Source organism: Danio rerio, chromosome 5 (assembly GCF_049306965.1).
Source record: "Danio rerio strain Tuebingen ecotype United States chromosome 5, GRCz12tu, whole genome shotgun sequence".
Taxonomy (NCBI): Eukaryota; Metazoa; Chordata; class Actinopteri; order Cypriniformes; family Danionidae; genus Danio; species Danio rerio.
The window spans coordinates 54,525,745-54,545,341 of record NC_133180.1 but is presented as its reverse complement, the minus strand read 5'-3'; the positions used below and the strand labels follow the sequence as shown (position 1 = coordinate 54,545,341).

Genomic DNA, 19,597 nt, shown 5'->3' with positions numbered 1-19,597 from the left:
GAAAGAAAGATGCAAAGACAGAAAGAAATTTGAAAAGCATAACTGTCTACAATGCCTATATGATCCATTTGTACTGTAATCAAAGTAGTGCAAGCACATGGAGTTTATCCAAAATCCAATGTGTGTGCTGTGATCACATCATATCTAGTGTAGGCAATATCACTGAACAAAGCTGCTTCCCATTAATTTTGTCATCATTCATGCATGGTGTAGAAGATATCCTCAAACCTTTACCTGTTTCTCTCTTCACAGTACCTTCAACTGGACCGTGCCTTTCCTCAGTTGGCTGGCGATAGTGGCTCTATGTGTGGTCACTCTAGTGCTGTACTTCATTCCTCTCAGATACATCGTACTGGCCTGGGGTGAGCCGTCATCCATTACAATCACAATCTGTAAAGTAACATAAGACAGAGTCGCATGTTACATACAAAGCACATTTCCCAAAATACAAAGCATACTTTAGAATTGCAAATAGACTAGGAGGTCACATAGTTTCGTGGCAGTCTAAGTTTGCATGCTCCAGGGACTGGCCACCCGCATGACAGGGAAAAGGAAAAAGTTTACTGGGTTGTATACTGTGTTCAGATCTGAAGCTCTGCAGGGTCAGAAAGCATCAGTACAGGATCTTTTAATGTCTTTCTGAACTGTGCTGTCTGAGTGAGATCTAACGCAGCACTGTTGTTTCACTTCTCAGGGGTGAACAAGTTTACCAAAAAACTACGAGACCCGTACAGCATCGACAACAATGAGCTTTTGGACTTCTTGTCCCGAGTGCCCTCAGATGTTCAAGTGGTAGGTTACATTATGTCGGTTGCACCAATGTTGTCTCATTGTAACTCTGATACATGCACATATGTCGATTTAGCCTAATTTGCATAATGTAATGTGTGATGTCATGTGTTATTAGAAAAGTTGAGGATTAGTTTGCAAACCTAAATTAAATCTTCTTTCCAAACCCATAAGGATTTTTTGATAACACCTTAGAATAATGGTTTATTACTATTTACTAACATTAACTAAGTATGAATAATCCTGTAAAGCATTTATTAGTCATAGTTCAACATTAACTGACGCATTATTTTTTAGAGAGTGTGACCTGCCAATACGGATTCCATTCTTTCTTTTCTAAAAACTGTAATTGACAGCATATAAAAATAAATATATACTTCTACTTCATTTTTTTCATACTAAAATATAAACATTACCCAGCAGGCACACAACATCATAAGACATTAATATAAGGTTAGATTGAGGTCATGATGTCAGGTGATCAAAATACAATGTCTAACAGACGTCTAAAAGACATCTAGACAGCTTGGCTAAAACAAGGTGAAACTTTGGCTGTCAGTGAAATCTCATAGACGTCTAAGAATGGCCCAAAACTAAACTAGTCATCAAATAGACAGATTAGACAGACTTTATATGTGTAGTCATTAATTTCTGTTTATTTGATGACTAGTCTAGTTTTGGTCTATTTTTACAGCCCAAATTTAGCATTGTTTTAGCCAGGATGATTATGTTTAGACATCTATTAGACATCTTTTGAAAAAAAAAAGTTTGCTGGGTATTTTGATGTCCAATTATGCCATCAAATGACATTCATATTTGGTTGATTTTAGATTGTGTTGGAAAATGGCCAAAATCCAACATCAAGCCAACAACTTACACTGATGTCATACTGACGTCAAATACTGACATTTATTTGTCAGTTATGGCATCCAAAATTCAACGTCTGATAGATGTCATAGTGGGAACGTTCACGCAATGTCAAGCTATAACATTATTAGACGTTGATATTCGGTTGATTTTTGGACTCTGGAGATTGACTTCGACCTAACGTTGGGATTTGACCTCAAACCGATTTTCATTTTCAAATAAAATACGACTTTTGCTATTTTAAAAAGCACCTCAACTACCACAAAGAACCACTGAAGACCAACTAAAACAGTTTTTTTTTTTATGCAATTCTGAATTATATGTCTAGCTGATTTTTTAACTCACATAGCAAACATTTAAAAAAAAAAAAAGCTAGTAAGTCTAAGTAAAATAAACAAAAAATCAATAATTCATTCATTTTATTTTTGGCTTGATCCCTTTATTAATCTGGCAGGGCCACAGTGGAATGAACCACCAACTTAACCAGCATATGTTTTATGCAGTGGATACCCTTCCAGGTGCAATCTCTGGGAAACACCCATACACTCCCATTCACACACACACACTACGGACAATTTTATACCCAATTCACCTACAACGCATGTCTTTGAACTTGTGGGGGAAACTGAAGCCCCACGCAGTTTCCACACATGCAAACTCCACACAGAAAGGCCAACTGACCCAGCCGAGGCTCGAACCAGAGACCTTATTGCTGTGAGGCGACAGCACTACCCACTGCACCACCACGTCACCCAAAATCAATAATAATGATTTAAAATACATTTAAACCAATATTTTATAGCATTAATCTTTTACATTTCTTATTGTCGCTGTATGGGTTACAAGTCAAAATGAGCATCGCTAACAACCCTGCAGGCACAGGACATCAACATGATGTCATATTGACATTGCACCCCAACGTGGCCTAATGTCATGGGGATGTTGGATTTTGTTTGAAAATGAAAACGTCAATGAAGAAGTCTGAACTCAAGGTCAGGCCGACTTTAATCAACCTAAATTCAACCTAAATTCAACCGAATATCAACGTCTAATCATGTTACACATTGATGTTGTGTGGACGTTACCGCTATGACATCTATCAGACGTTGGATTTTGGTCACTTTCCAACATAACCTAAAAACAACCAAATATCAGCGTAATTTGATGTCATCATTGAACATCAAAATAACATTGTCCTTAGATGTTGGCTAGACATTGAAGTTTGGTCACCTGACGTCATGACCTAAATCTAAACTAATATTAACGTCTTATAATGTTGTGTGCCTGCTGGGAAGGAGCTGAAAGGTCTGTGTGGGTTTAGGAAGAGTGCTGAAAAATCATACTCATGTAAAAGTACCTTTATGCAATACGTACTTGTAGGAGAATGTTCTAAATATTAAAAGTGAAAAAGTAGCCCTAGTCAGAAGTGAATATTACATTTAATACATTATTATATATTAGTATTTGGTTGATTCATGCATGTCATCTTTTCTTTTTTTTTATCTCAGAACAAAAATTGAGTTTTTTTCAATCAATTTCTGTCTATTCACTTAATGTCTGTTCACTCAATACAAAAAAAGCCTTATACAGCAGGGGTTCCCAAACTTTTCAACCTGCGACCCCCAAAATGACAATGCTTGTGACTCGTGACCCCCAATATCCTCTGAGGTGGTAATAAATACATAAACCTTGCATACAATTGCGCACACACACCAACACACCCAGGTATATTCTTTGTTTATTTTTTTTCATTGCTGTGTCTTTAATATAATGTAATAACCCCAGGGGTCGCAATACAATAGAACTAGTAACTATAAGCTACTATAGTAACTATATACAGTAGTATATAGTAACTATAAACAACTATTTTTTCTCTTTAGTAGGTTATGGATAAAATATGGTAATTCTTATGGTTTAATAAAAATAAACCACCAAGCCCCCTTCATTGTCCCTTGACCCCTCGAGGAATCCCGACCCCCACTTTGAGAACCACTGATATAGAATATATAGACATTATATTATAAATATGAATATAATTATTTAGTCTTTAGTCTTCTGAAGAGACAAAAAATGTATATAATAATTTTATGTAATTGAGGATTTATTCAGAAATTATTAGTTATCATTGATCAGTAAACAATAATTATTGCATTCAAATTTGGTCACAGTAGCTCAAGCATATACTTGCTTAACACGTGGAAACCAATGAGGTTAATTCTTGCATGCCACATAGAATGTTTGGTTTCCTGAAGAACCATTGAGGTTTGGTATTTTTTTTAAAAGAAATGAATTTTACTGCTTCATTTAAAAGGATTTATAATGTAAAACTTTATGAAAGTGTCAGGGTTTTGGGTGAAGATATTTGATTAAAATATCTTCATTGTTCCTGAAGAAGAATGGATGTCTTATGTGTTTGGAACTACTTTTGGAAGTGAACTAACCCTCTAAATATTATCAGATGGGTCATTATTGCAAAATGGTGCTGGAGGAGTTTAAGTTAAAAACATAGTTACTTTTGGTTGGTTCAAATTACCAAACATAATTATGAGCAATAGTGATGCTAGCCTTAGCAAACATAATAAAATAACAATAAACTAGGGTGGTTATGCTGTGTGAGAATGTATTTGTGCAGTTTTTTGGTTCTCTGTTCCATTTTCTATGCTTTAATTTATGCTTCCCGCTCATGGTAATATGCATAAATGCAGAATCAGGGAATTCTATTCTTGTCATCACAGACAGCCTTGTGACTCATTACCATGGAAAGAGCGCAGGATGTTGACTTTTTAAACTCACAGACTTCGGCTAAACTTTTACACCTATAGTGCCGTCTGTGGAGATATATAATGCTAATTAATATGTTATTGATTTGACTGCCTGCATTTGGGGTTGTAGTCGAGACTCAAGTTGACAACTTCTTATAATGCCTTCATCATTTTTTATGTTTTTGTAAATCATATAGACTGTGTTTTTAGTTTAACTAAGGTTCATTATACAATTTTAAGATGACACAATTCTCACTCTAAACAATCCATTAACTATGACATTTAGTTTAATAAATTGGTTTGGATTTAGGTAGTGGGATTTAGGGTTAGGGATGTCGACAACCATCACTTTACTTTTTTGTGATTTTTAAAATGTTTTTCATTGAATAGAAAGTTGATATTAATATTTTATATAGAGTAATAACATTGCGATTGACTTTACTGTCACTTTTTATCAACGCAATGTGTCCTTAATAAATAAAAGTACTTTTAATTGCTGGATTTTCAAGGATGACAGTTTCTACTAAAAATGATCAACAAAAGTTTTTTTTTTAATAATCTATCACCTTGGAATTATAAGGTTCTATCTGCATTCCGAATAATTTTGAGATATTGAGCTTCAAAGTTTTTGCATTCCATATAACAAACAGTATGTGTGTAACATTTTTTAAAAATAAAAATTCTTAAAATGTAAACAACCTTTAAAAAAAAACATTCCACAATGTAAATAAGTTGTCATTTAATAAGAAGATGTACCTTATAATTCTAAGGTGATGAATTATAATTATTATAAATTTTTTTTTAATTCAGAAGTGTCCATAGTTGAAGTAACACTATGGCTATATGGTTGTTGTTGTTAGTCTTCAACAGGAATGTGCTTCATAAATTTCCGTTAGTTGAGCTGAAGGTAAATGGCTTGTGATGTTTTCAATCTGCACGTGTCTCTCCATGGATTTATGGACTTCTTGCTGTGTTGTACTGAGTCATGCTTTGTTATTGAGCGTAATGAGTGTGAAGCAGTAATCCTCTCCTGGTCTGCTTCTACATTAACCGTGAGATCTGAGTTAAGCGTCCGCCCCACCCCGCCCTTCCCCGCCGTCCTCTTCATAATCAGCAGCGTTCCGAGGTGCTGCCATTTAACTGCAATTAAAACCTAAGCTCGTAAACACGAGGCCAGCATGTTATGGTGCTTCCTCTGTGTCGGGATAAACCCTGCCGTGCTGACGGTGGGGGTGACACAGGGCTCTGATCCAGGACCGGTCGCTTTGCCACATCAGCGCAGACACGCTCGCCTTTGATGAGCCCGAAGCGTCGAGCAGGCTTTGATCTCCACAGAGTCATAATCCCCGGCCCCTGCGTGGCTTTACATCGGCCCCGCAGCTGCAGGTAGCCTGCTCTAAATTAGCCCGATGTGGCTAGGTCGCTAAGGTGCGTTTACCCCTAACACCTGGAGCCCAGAAGGTCCCTGCAGGTAGGAGGCCCGGAGGAGACCTGGCTAATGATGGTTCACGCTCAGAAGAGCAGGCCGCCGTGGGCTTCCTTGTGCCCTGTTACAGCTTTTGATTTAGGACGATCCAGAAAAGTACCCCGACATCAATGTGATGTGCAGAACGTTCCGCTCTGCATCGCGCAACTGCCCGTGGAGGTCCGTTCACCTTTGTTTTCTGGGTTAGAGATGGAGGGCGGGGGAGATGAGGTGCCTCTGCGGGACCTCGAACATAGCGTCCCTGCATTCGGGTGTGATCTGCACATGCCCAGGGGCCCGAACGTTCTGCAAAAAATGACAAATGGAGGGCTATTTTTGAGGTTCTGACGTGACCCACACCTCCCGTGATAAAAGCCCCGCAAGGCCGAGCGAGGCCAGCATCGCCTCTTTTACAGATCATTTGGAGGTGCCTCAGAACAACATGAACTGATGAGCCTCTAATGACTTTTTTTATATAAAGGGCATCTCTGCTGCAGTCTGAGAGTACAGAGTGTCTTTCAGTGGGAACTTACAACTCCCACTGCACAGTGGGTGCACGTCTTTATTCACCTCGTTTGTGTTATTTTGAGTGCGCTGCTCATATATGCATATGCATTTCGGTGGATACAGATCAGTAGAGCATTGTGGACTGAAAGGAGGAGGCAAATTCCCCATTCTGGTTTTGTGTTTTTTGTTTTTTTCGCAATGTAAATTAATGTTCCAGGGCCACGTATATACACATGCTTTTTTTACACAGCTGCTGGATTAATAGAATACCAATTATTTATTTTTGTTCTGTAACCTAATTAGTTTTTAAAACTAAAAATATAATACTGTATTTACATGTCATCATTTGCAGTATGAAGTTTATGGAATTTTAATAACAAAGTTGTTATAGTACAACAGTACACACATTTGATTGCAATCATTTTACACTATATTCAGTCAGTTCATTCAGCCATCCACCTATCCATGTGGACAATTATTATGGAATGTTTAATGTATACAGTTGAAGTTAGAATTATTATCAGCCCTTATATATATATTTATATATATATATATATATATATATATATATATATATATATATATATATATATATATATATATATATATATATTTTTTTTTTTTTTATTATATATTTTCCCCCAAATTATGTTTAAGAGCAAGGAAATTTTCACAGTATGTCTGATAGTATTTTTTTCTCCTAGAAGCAGTTTTTTATTTTTTAAAAAACATATTAAGGACAAAATTATTAGCCCCTTTAAGCTATATATATATATAACAAACCATCGTTATTCAATAACTTGCCTAATTACCATAACCTGCCTAGTTAACCTAATTAACCTAGTTAAATCTTTAAATGTCACTTTAAGCTGTATAAAAGTGTCTTGAAAAATATCTAGTCAAAAATAATTTACTGTCATCATGGCTATAAAATAAATATATCAAGATAAAATAAATCAGTTACTAGAAATGAGTTATTAAAACTATTATGTTTAGAAATGTGTTGAAAAAATCTTCTCTACATTAAACAAAAATTAGGGAAAAAAATAAACAGGGGGGCTAATAATTCAGGGGTGCTAATAATTCTGAATTCAACTGTAAGTAAAGCCCTGGTCAGATCACACAATTTCGGCACAACCTTCTTGGCGTAGGGTGTCTTGGGAAGTTGTAAACGACAAATGGGCATCAAGACACAAGATTCAATCGTTTCGTAATGTGGCATAGTTCACGACTACTGATACCATGTCTGTGACGCCTCGCGACATCAATGCAGAAAGTCTAGTATTTTTACTTTTTTTCAAAATTTTTATGATGAGTTCTGTCACATGGTTGACACTGGACAATAGGAGCACATTATTTCTCAGATATATCCACAGGTGCTGCTGTTAACACTTGGGTAACATCAAAAAATAGGCAGCATATTTAGTTATGGGTGGGTTGCGAGTAGATAAGATCAATCATTGGTTATGCAAACTTTAACTATTTTCTATAAAATTTTGAAGTGTTTTAAGCAATTTTATTTGACAATCTGGCACAAATATGCAGACATCTCCATTCTCACAACGAGTTTCTGAGTTTGCTTCTCTGATGTAATCTGGAAACACGTTCTGTGTTGCTAATGCATTGTAAAAGCCTCTCTTGCTTATTCAAACTTCTTGATTAAACTAATTAAATTGAAACTCACCGGCAATGGAAGATTTTGTCATTAAAAATGAAAATTCATTATAAGTTTTTTCTGATTATTTCACTTTAATTTTATTTAGGCTAGATTTTATTTTATTTAACAAACCAGTTTGTGCTTAGGCGCTGAAACATAACTGTTTTGAAGCACGTCACCTCAGATGTTATTCGCTTTTCTTGTTTATCTAGTAGATAACTGATAAACAAAAAAATACACCCATTTAAGCCCACTGGCAACTATGGTTGCTGAAATTTACAGTTGCCATTTTTCTTTTATGAGTAATTCTTTACATGTTCTCCATGATTAATTTCTCAATAACCAAACAAAATATTTCAAGAAAGAAAGAAGGGAACTGATTCACTTCTTGTCGCATGAGGCCTTCAAATTACTAATTTCAGGATGCAAAATGGATGCAAACCCTCCCAAATAAAGAAAATGCTTATGATACTAAAAATAATTTTTTTGTTCAGAAATATATATCAACATAATCCTGAAGGTCTCTAGATTCGTCCAAATAAATCAAATATTTTAAGAGATCTATTGTTTTTTTATATACTTTATCAAATGTTCAAGCAGCAACTATAGTTGCCGGTGGGCAAAATACCTTGTAAGTACACAAATCATGGGGAAGTAGAGAATAATTTGTTAATAAGTTAATAAATCGAGGTTATTGGTCTTGTTTGATGATTTTTGCTTTCATAATACCGCATCTAAACATAACTTTGTGATTTAAACGGCGTCTTTTACTTTAAAGTAGACATTTTTAAAACACAATTTGTTACACAGCAAAATCATCAGAGTAAAAGTAACATCTCCCACTGGTCCCACTCCTACAAAGAGTTAAAACAACACTGAAGCAGAGATAAAGTGCTGAGTGAACAGAGAATAATGAATTCCCGCTGTTTAACCAACCAAATTCTGTCACAACCTTAGGCCCTGCTGTCTACACAAACTCCTTTCTGGGTAAAGATATTCAATAGCGCCAGGATCTGTTTTTTTTTTTTTTTTTTTTTTTATAGAAATTGAGAAAACATTTACAAAAATACTTGTGTAGGTGTAGACATTGAACTTAAACTGAAAACTCAACAAATCTCTCAAAATCTCAACTCATCAGGAACATTAAACAACTCCACAAACAAAAGCCAGTTTTACATATTACCAAGCTCTCTTACTATGTCTGTCAGATGTTTAAAAAAAGTCTGTAGTGAGATGTACTGAAAATATTTGTTTGTTCGATGACACCATTGTGGTATGTATTTACTTTTGTGTATTTACACCAGTATTTACTTAACAACTCGATATTTGATGTTATTTCAGTTGTTTTAAGTTAAAATGCCAAATGCTGTCCTATTAAAATTTTACATTGAAGGGTTGTTGCAACATATTTGCCTACCAGTAACTATAGTTGCCCCATAATCAAAAAAAATAAAAAATAATAATAAAAAATAATAAAAAACCTGCAGAAAATAAATGCAAAACATGTTTATATAGGTAACTATTAACAAGTCTACATGCATGAAACCATTTTTAAAAATATGGGTTAAAATTAAGATACAAAGTACTCCACGGATATGTAACCGACAATAAAAATTGTGTGATCTGCCCGGGGCTTAACTGTAAAAGTTATTTTTTTGGCTATATGAATATCTGAAAACAGGTCATATTCTATTCTATTCATACAAACCATACTTTAAAACACAGTGAGCTAAAGGAGTCCCTTTTAAACTTTATCCACTGGTGTCGCTGTTGGACCCTTTATAAAATTAGAGGTTTTTCATGATGTCTTCAATGTACTTTATTTTTGGACTGTCAATTATTGTTTTTCCCCAGATTGTTTTATAACAAGGCAGTTCTGTCCTTGTCTTTGTAAAATAAAAACATTCATTAAATGACTTCATTAATTGCCCAAATTGAAGGTGCTGTGAAGAGCAGACAGGTTAAGTGCACTCTATACACAAGTGCGTGGTTATTCTTAGGTCTGTTTGTAAACCGTAATACATACCACCTCTGTGCAATGAGCCTGTGGCCTTTTAAGTGCACTGCAGGAGACCAGCGATATATCAAACCTGCTGTGAGGAGCGTATTCACTTTGAATTACTCTCCCAGTTTACACACACTGTTCTTTTCATGTATCCGCCTATAGACCCCGCCGAGAATATCTTTACTTGCCTGCCTCGCTGCTTTGAATAAAGCACATTCTGATATAATGCAATACTTTGTCTCTTAAATGAGGCCAACCGGCTATACCAACTTAAAATTCTCTACCAGGTGTCTAAGACGTGTCCTATCGCATGCTTTATGGTGCCATTAGCCAATGGAGGAACTGCGTGCGTAACTGGGACGCTAGCAATTAGCACGCCAAGGGCTCCATTATGGCCTATGCAAATGCAGAGATTAAAATGCAGCCGCAGCCATACAAACGATTCAGCTTTTAGCCAATTCATCACCTGCGAAGGGCACACTTGAGGAGAGTAGAAAAGAGGGCAAACAATTGCAAAATTTGTCTGTTTTCTGAGGACATACACATCATTTATGGCCACTTTTTGCCATGGCTGCTATTGTCCCTAACATTTGAAGTAGCATACCGAAGACTTTTATATACTGCCGAGGACAACTATCCTTTATATGAAGGACAATGTACATAAGGGACCATCACATTAATGAAACAAATTCAATATTAATTCTAAAACCTTAAAAATTAGACATGTGATGTTGGACATACTATAAAAGAAAAGGTCTACTATATCCCCTTTACTGCCATTTATGATGCTCCTGTTAGTCATAGATGAACCAAATAATGTTATCTCCTAATAAGGCCACTCATTGTGGTGTGCGTAGATGAAATGATAAGCAATTGGCAGTGGTAAAGATGTGAGCCACACTGAGAGGGTGCAAATTACAGGGAGGTTTGTGGGGGTCAACGTTCTCGATCATGTCGTCTAAATAAGTGTCAGCTTTTTTAATAGTGGAAAATGGTTTGTTAAATAATAACAATAAAAATAAAAATAGCAGATAATATAAATATACATCAACCCTTAATGGCTCATATCATTTTGACTGCATGGTCACACCCAGTATATTGTACAGGGAAATATTCAGTTGGCGGTCTGAACACTGGCAGATCTAGCCTACGAAGACACTTTTTCTAGCAAGCCAGGTGTTTGTATCTACATATAGCTTAAAAGTAAAGTCAGACATATAATGTGCATTTCAATAGATGTTTATTCAGTAAAATTGAAGTTAAAATTGTGCAATATTTTATGATCTTCCATTTATCAGTTAAGGAATGCAAACTTGTCACCATTCAAACAATTCAATTTTATTCATGTCTATTTATATAGTTCTTTTACAATGTAGATTGTGCCAAAGCAGCTTAACATAGAAGTTCTAGTAAATTAAAAATGTCAGTCAAGCTTTCTCCTTTGGCCAAACATCTTGACCAAATTAAAACTGCTGTTTTAAATATAAAGATCATGAATTAAAATCATCATTAAAAACACACCTACCAGATAGTAGAGACAGGACAAGCAACACAAACTATGACCGCATCTTTTTAAAAAGAAAACAAGTGGCAAATCCGGATTTCACCACTTCCAGAATTGAAAAGCTCACAGGTGAAAAATGTTCCTTACAAATGTATTTTTTGTCGCGTGTTAGCAGACCACTGTAATCCACACATGTGCGTCCACACGCAAGCTGTGCTCTCATTGCAGGGAAACGGAAACAAAACCTTCGTTGTGGCACATTTAAAAACACAACACTTACGACTCATGTTTCCAAACTATTCTTTAACTACTTGTTTTAATTACAGTCGGCAACATAACATGGCATAAAAACAGTCTTCGAAGTTAGATCATGCATATTAATGAAGTTGCACCTCATTCAAACAAGAGCTTGCTGATTGGTTTTTCTCATGAATTAATGAACATGTAATCTGAAAACTCAATGAAGTCACTTTGTACCGGCCAGTACAGACAGCCAATCTCCACACTGGAATTTACACAACGATCTCATCAACGTGAGGTTGCTTCAAAATGCATTTTTAAACCAGAAAAAACTAATTTGCTTTAAACAACGCAAAAACAACCAATTTTCACTTGTTAGCTAAATATATGTGTCCTAATAGTATTTTTAGCAATATAGGACATATCAACATATCATGTGGGACTGTCAACATCTCAAAAAATGTGCTTGGTTGTCGTGACCCTTTAACACATAACATGTGGTGCCTGATATCACAGGCCAACTTCAGAGGTCTTGTAGAGTCCTTGTTTCAACTGGTCAGCACTGCTTTGGTGATATAATGACACCAACAGAATGTTAGACAATGTCAAAACCCAGTGGCTTAAATAGCATGATGTATAGTCATGGATTCAATTCCTAAATGTAAGCATGAACACAGAACACTGCAGACCAGATCTTCAAATAAATACATTGATTATCTTGTTAATTGTGCACCATATCTGTAAGTTAATACATTGACAATGTTGTGATCATACCACAGCAGTTTCTTTTTTAATGAAGACAGTGCATTAGTCAGGAGTATGTCCTGTTGGCTCAGCCAAGGTGCAGAAACGTTCCTCAGCGGTGCATATCAAAGCCCCATCTTTGCTGCTTTAGTGGTTTCTATTTACAGTTTAAAAAAGCAATTAGCGTACCCCTTACCTTAGGAAAATAAAAAAGTTAGCAGCAACTTTCCTCTTTTTCTCTCTTGCTCTGTCTATTCACCTCAAAACGTTTGCTTTTTTTCTCAACAATGGCTGTGAGCTTGTCTGTAGGCGTCTCCAAGCCCCTTTTTTTCCTTCTAGAAGAGCATTTAATGCCCCTAAAGAAAGGTTAGGTGTCACTGGAGATGAAGCAGGCAAACGTTCTCTCCTTCTCTATAAACAGCATAGCATAGTATCATTAAAAATGTTCAGCTTTCATTTACTTATTTATATTTGCCTGCCGCCCATGTGGCTTCAAACCCCGCTCCACGCTTAGCAACAGGACGACATGGCATACTCTGCTGCGGCAGGTCCCGGGACGGCGTCTGACACTGCTAAACGAGGCGCTAGCGTGCGTGGCGCCCCCTCCGCAAGAGCGCAACTTCAAAGTGTGTTTTGTAGTGCAACTGTCAACATGGGGGAGCGGAGCGAGGGTGGAGCAGCCTTTGAGCAGCGGAAGGTCTTTACCCATCGTCTCCACGGATGTTCTCTTTGTGCTCGGCACTTGCTCCAAATTGCTATCTCACCATAGTCACTTTAACCCCCCTCATTCCAACTACTAAAGTTCTTTTCTTTTTATTGTTGCCTTCTTTACTTTCTCCGCATGCTTCTTTGACTATAACTAGTGCGGCGTGTTATGTTGGTCGGGACAGCTCTCTGTCATTAAAGCTGCGGTGCTTGTTGCACCATACAGGGTGGCATAACTGTCAGCAGTTAAGTGTAATAGAGCCTCTGACGTGCCACGCTCTCTTTCTAGCGCTACTTTTGATTGAGCCTTTATTGTTGTTTGCCTTCATTTCTTTTCTTCCATTAGATTCACTAATGTCGATCTTCATCGCCTCACCTTGACACGCAAACTTTTGTTTACATGCAGTTCAAGGGAGGCTTCTGAAGTCAGACGCGACCCTGATGTGTTTAAAGTGAATACGAAAATAATGACCCCGTTAGGCTGCAATTTAAAGTACGCTTTGAAGAAGACGAATGCCAGGCCGCTCTCAAATCCTCCAGAAACACACTAGCTGTAGCTGCATGGCCCCATTGTCAAACTTCAATAAATATTTATTTAGGATAACAATTTAAAATGGGCTCAATTTTGAGCAACTATGATTTGGAGTAATTGCATGTATCAATATTTTCAGGAATTTGCTAATGTGCAAAATGTACCTTTCATGTTAAGGAGTATGATGTGTTGCTTTTATTTTTTTTCACTAAATAATATTTTTAAAGGTACTCTACAGACCATTCTCATTTATAGACAACATATGAAAATGTATAAGCAGAGATAATGTAAAAATGTAACTTTAATTACTATTATACAGTCACCCATCACTTTATTAGGTACACCTGTCCAACTGCTGTCCATCAGCCAATCACATGGCAGCAACTCGTTTTAGGCATGTAGATATGGTCAAGACGATCTGCTGCAGTTCAAACCGAGCATCTGAATGGGGAAGAAATGGGATTTAAGTGACATTGAACGTGACATGGTTGTTGGTGCCAGATGGGCTGGTCTGAGTATTCCAGAAACTGCTGATCTACTAGGATTTTCATGCACAAACATCTCTAGAGTTTACAGAGAATGGTCTGAAAAAGAGAAAGTATCCAGTGATTGGCGGTTCTGTAGGCGCAAGTGCCTTGTAGAAATAGAAAGGCAACAGTAACTCAAATAACCACTCGTTACAACCGAGGAATACAGAAGAGCAACTCTGAACACACAACACATCCAACCTTAAGGCGGATGGGCTACAGCAGCAGAAGACCACACCAGGTGCCACTCCTAACAGCTAAAAACAGGAAACTGCGTCTACAATTTGCACAGGCTCACTAAAATTGGACAACAGAATATTGGAAAAACTTTGCCTGGTCTGATGAGTCTCAATTTCTGCTGCAACATTCAGATGGTAAGGTCAGAATTTGCCGTCAACAACATGAATGCATGGATTCATCCTGCCTTGTATCAAAGATTCAGGCTGGTGGTGTAATGGTGTAGGGGATATTTTTCTTGGCACACTTTGGGTCCATTAGTGCTAATTGAGCATTGTGTCATCGCGACAGCCTACCCGAGTCTTATTGCTGACCATGTCCATCCCTTTATGACCACAGTGTACCCATCTTCTGATGGCTACAACCAGCAGGATAGTGCGCCATGTCATAAAGCGAGAATCATCTCTGACTTCTTTAACATGGCAATGAGTTCACTGTACTCAAATGGCCTCTAAGTACCAGATCTTAATCCAATAGAGCACCTTTGGGATGTGGAGGAACAGGAGATTCACATCATGGATGTGCACCTGACCTATCTGTGTCAACTGCTGTCATGTTAATATGGACCATAATCACTGAGGAATATTTCCAGTACCTTGATGAATCTATACCACAAAGCATTAGGGCCGGTAGTAGTACGGTGTACCTAATAAAGTGGCTGGTGAGTGTATGATTTTAAAATATTTAATGCGAAAATAATACACCACTGTTTAAAGTTTTTTTTTTAGTGGCATTTACACATTTAAAAAAATATTGTTTTTTTTTAAGTTTTAAAATTTAGATTTCTGAAAAAAAATAAATAATAACTTGCCTAATTACACTGACCTGTCTAATTAACCTAGTAAAGCCTTTAAATGTCCCTTTAAGCTGTATAGAAGTGTCTTGAAAAATATCTAGTCAAATATCATTCACTGTCATCATGACAAAGATAAAATAAATTAGTTATTAGAGATGAGTTATTAAAACTATTATGTTTAGAAATGTGTTGAAAAATCTTTTCTCCGTTAAACCTAAATTGGATAAAAAATATGCAGGGGGTCTAATAATTTAGGGGGGGGGGGGGGGGGTAATAATTTTGACTTCAACTGTATATTGTATGTTATTAAATATATATATGTTAACTTCTTAACGATAGTATACTTATATAAATATAGATATTAGGGGTCGCGTTAGACTTTCTCATTGTCTGTCATTTTGACGTAGAGGGTTGTAAAAATTTCATCATAACCTATTATTGACCGTCAATTAATTTGCATATTTTCTAATCACTTTTTTCATTCATATTTTAATAATGAACTTGCACTCGCCGATGCCGATTCGGAGCCGGAGGCGCCAAAGGGCAGCCGAGCTCGGGCCAATTACTACCTGCTATCTGGGTAGCGCCACTTCAGCCAGCGTAACAAAGAGGAGACAAAACAAGGGCAGTCGCCATCAGCTGGACAGGAGTGGGAGTTAGTTAGCTACAAATTCACCCTCAGCATAATCCGTCAAATGGACGGATCACCTTCAGAGTTTTCCATCACTGCTGAAAAAGATCTGTCAATGATGGAAAATATTCAGTTAACGCGACCTCTGATATATATAATAGTATATATAATAATCATATTCATGCGTACATTTTTATCTTTTTTTCTTTATGAAAAAATGCACACAAACAACTAGGCAGACTAGCTCACTTTATAGAGAAAAAAAAACATACCACTGAAAATGTTTCATCCTTTACTTCAAAAAGCATCATTCCAGCCTTTTGCGGATCACATGTGATGTGAGCTCAGCTACTGCTGCAGTGTTTGAATGTGCAATCTCACACCTAGAAGATGGATGGCAGTGAGATGGACACACTCCGCAGTGTAGGTGGTGACTGATGTTGCTGCTGAATTGGCAGTACACCGACCACATTTCTTAGAGTCTAAGCATGACGTCAGACAGTTTGAGGGCCAGATCTGAGAGAAAACCAGTGATATGCCGTCTTCACTCAAAAGCACCTGACTGTTGTTGTCTTGTTTGTCTGAAAGTGAATGCTAGTCTGGTGACAACCCTGGGAATCATGAGCTGGTATTCCTTACATTCCAGCTCAATTCTAAACCCTAGTGTGCTGCTTCTTTACCCATGTAGATATGCAGCTACTCTTAAAGCCAAAAACTTATCATAAAGGTTTTGATGTACCTGTACCAGCTCTGTTACCTGACCCTCTGCTGTATTCATGTTGCTAACTTTGAGAACTATTTTGAGTGTTTCAGGTTTAAAGTGGATGGCACAAAAGCCCTAAAGTCATGTCCAAATCTACTTTTGCTATTTTAAGGATGAAACAAAGAAAAACAAACAAAAAATATTTCATCCTTAAAGATATTCATGTAGTGCTGTACATCCATGTATGGGTCATTCATTCATTCATTCATCAATTTATTTATTAATTAATTTTATTCTGCTTATCCTTGGCCGGGTTGTGAGGCAGCAGTCTCAGAAGAAAACCCTGGACTTCCCTCTCCTCAGACTCTTCCTTCAGCTTCTCTGGGGGGATCCTGAGGCATTCCCAGGAAAGCCAAGAGACATAGTTCCTCCAGTGTATGTTGGGTCTTCCCCAGGGCCTCCACCCAGGGGGACAAGCCTAGGATACCTCCCTAGGAGGCATCTAAATCAGATGCCTGAGCCACCTCAGCTGACTTCTCTCGATTTTGGAAGAGCAGCGGCTCTACTCTGAGTTCCTCCCAGGCTTTTCTCAAGTTTCATCCCTCCCTCATTTGTGAACAAAACTCAAGATACTTGAACTCCTCCACCTGGGGGACAAATTCTCTACTAACCTGAAGATGGCAAGCCACTTATTTCTGATGTAACACCATGGTCTCAGATCTAAAAGTGCTGATTCTTTTCCCTGGTTCATCACCTTCAGCAGCAAATTGTCTCAGTGCATGCTGAAGATCCATAATTGATGAAGTCAACAGAACAACATTATCTGCAAATAGCAGATATGAAATCCTGTGGCTCTGAACCAGACCCCCTTTGTCTCTAGGTTGCGCCTACAAATTCTGTCTATAAAAATGATGAACAAAACTAGTGACCAAGGGCAGCCCTATGTGTGTATTAAGCAATAAGTATTTTTATTGTGGGCCAGTATTTGCGCATAAAGGCTGATTTATATTTCTGCTTCAAGTGCACGCGTATGCTCCTTTGCGCGGTCGCATAGCCCTCACCATGGCTGATGCCGATACTAACACGCACTTGTCAAAAAATTTTACTACACGTCCCAACGACGCATAGCACAAGCTCTGTGATGGGTCAGCGACTGGTGACGAGCTTGGCAGTGGTGAGAGCCGCAAGCTCGATGGAGTGTTTACAAGTATGGAGACCCGTGAAGAAGCTCCAGATGGGAACTTTTGTTTTGTGTTTACCTTATGATTAAAGTTGTTGCAGGTCTGCTGGTTCCCACCTCTGAATGAGCAAGTTTTAGCTACTTGTACATTAAGGTAGCGTTCAGAAAAAACAAAATACCTATGAAGAAACTCGACACAGAGGAATCTACTGCCGAGCTAATGCTCTAGGAGTGTTATTGTAGAGCAACACAAACAGCATGCAGAAGTATAAATGCATGACTATCCCCAAGGCAAGTGCTGTGGGTCATTCATTGGATATAATCAGGGCCGGAGTGGGACTCCTTTTCACCCCTGGAGTTTCAAGCCTTTGACCGGCCCACCTCAGTTCACGACTGACTATATTAAAATAAGGTCATTTCCAATTCAGTTTCTAATTACACTATTACGTCTTTTTAAAGAAAACAGCTGCTTTAGAACTTCAAATGTTCAACAACCTTACAGTTTTATATGTCTTAATAAAAATGAAAAAAAAAAAAAGTTAATCTCTGGTGAGGATCGAACACGGGTCGGCGGCTTGATAACGCAAAGCGCTGACCGCTAGAGCACAATGATACTGCTGTGCTTACATTACCGGAATGATATTTCATCATTCTGCAGGCTACATTCTGCTCATGAGGCTGCGAGACAATAAATAAGAAGAGCGGAGCTGTGGCAAAATAATGGATAAAAAGAGTGAGGCTATGGTCAAATAATTAAATAAAAACGAATTGTTATGTTTGGCTCCATACACACTGTGCACACCAGTTTTTAGGACTTAGGTTGAAGGACTTTCAGGTTTTAAGTAAGTTACCAAGAAGTTTGTAGTGAACACAAATAAGCATTAAAAAGGTGAACTGACAACCTGATTTTTCTCATTTCGCCCCACTCCCGGTCAAGCCCCGGTTTCGACTTAGTCCCTTTATTCATAAGAGGTTGCCACTGCAGAATGAACTGCTAGCTTATCCAGCATATGTTTTACACAGCGAATGCCCTTCCAGCTGCAACCCTGTACTGGGAAAAACATCCACACACACTCATTCATGAACATACACTACGGCCAATTTAGTTTACCCAATTCACCTATAGCGCATGTCTTTGGAGCACCCGGAGAAAACCTGTGCCAACATGGGGAGAACATGCAAATTTCACACAGAAATGCCAACTGATCCAGCCGGGATCTGAACCAGCAACCTACTTGCTGTGAGGCAGCAGTGCTAACCACTGAGCCACCGTTTAGCCCCAGCTTGATCATTCACTAAAGACAATTCTCACTTTCTGACAATCCTTGGTCAAGTCCTGATTATCTTGATAGTCCTCCAGATTACATGAGTGTTTTTTTTTTTTTTTTTTGTAATATAAAGTGTGTTAAGATCTCTGTTCTGCTTCAGTTTATGATAAGAAATCCCATCATATTGGAGGAACTCTGACAGTATGTGCTGTAGATTGTCATGTGGGCTGTAACCAAATTGCAGACAGAAGACATAACTAACAACCACAGTCATGTTTGTTTGTGGTAGACTGACAGACAGAGATTATGAGGATTTCCTGTTTTCACAGTCAGAACTCTGGGTGATAGTGAATGGAGATTGTTAGTGTTTGTTGTTCCATCTCCTTCAGTAGTAGTTGGCAATGCCACTTAGTAACGAAGCACAAAGTTTGTGTACATACAGAATACTTCTCCAGTCCTGTAGTACACCATTGTTTTC

The 19,597-nt window shown here is 37.7% G+C and overlaps 1 protein-coding gene across 4 annotated transcripts in view; it reads left to right on the top strand.

Annotated features, from left to right (window-relative positions):
* The window catches only part of mctp1a (multiple C2 domains, transmembrane 1a), a 256,389-nt gene that overhangs the window by 236,395 nt on the left and 397 nt on the right, over positions 1-19,597 (top strand). For all 4 annotated transcript variants that reach the window (XM_068221519.1, XM_073951401.1, XM_068221518.1 and 1 more), the window contains 2 exons: positions 253-362; positions 695-792. In XM_068221519.1, coding sequence (XP_068077620.1) covers positions 253-362; positions 695-792 — 208 coding nt within the window. The remainder of the gene's footprint in view (positions 1-252; positions 363-694; positions 793-19,597) is intronic.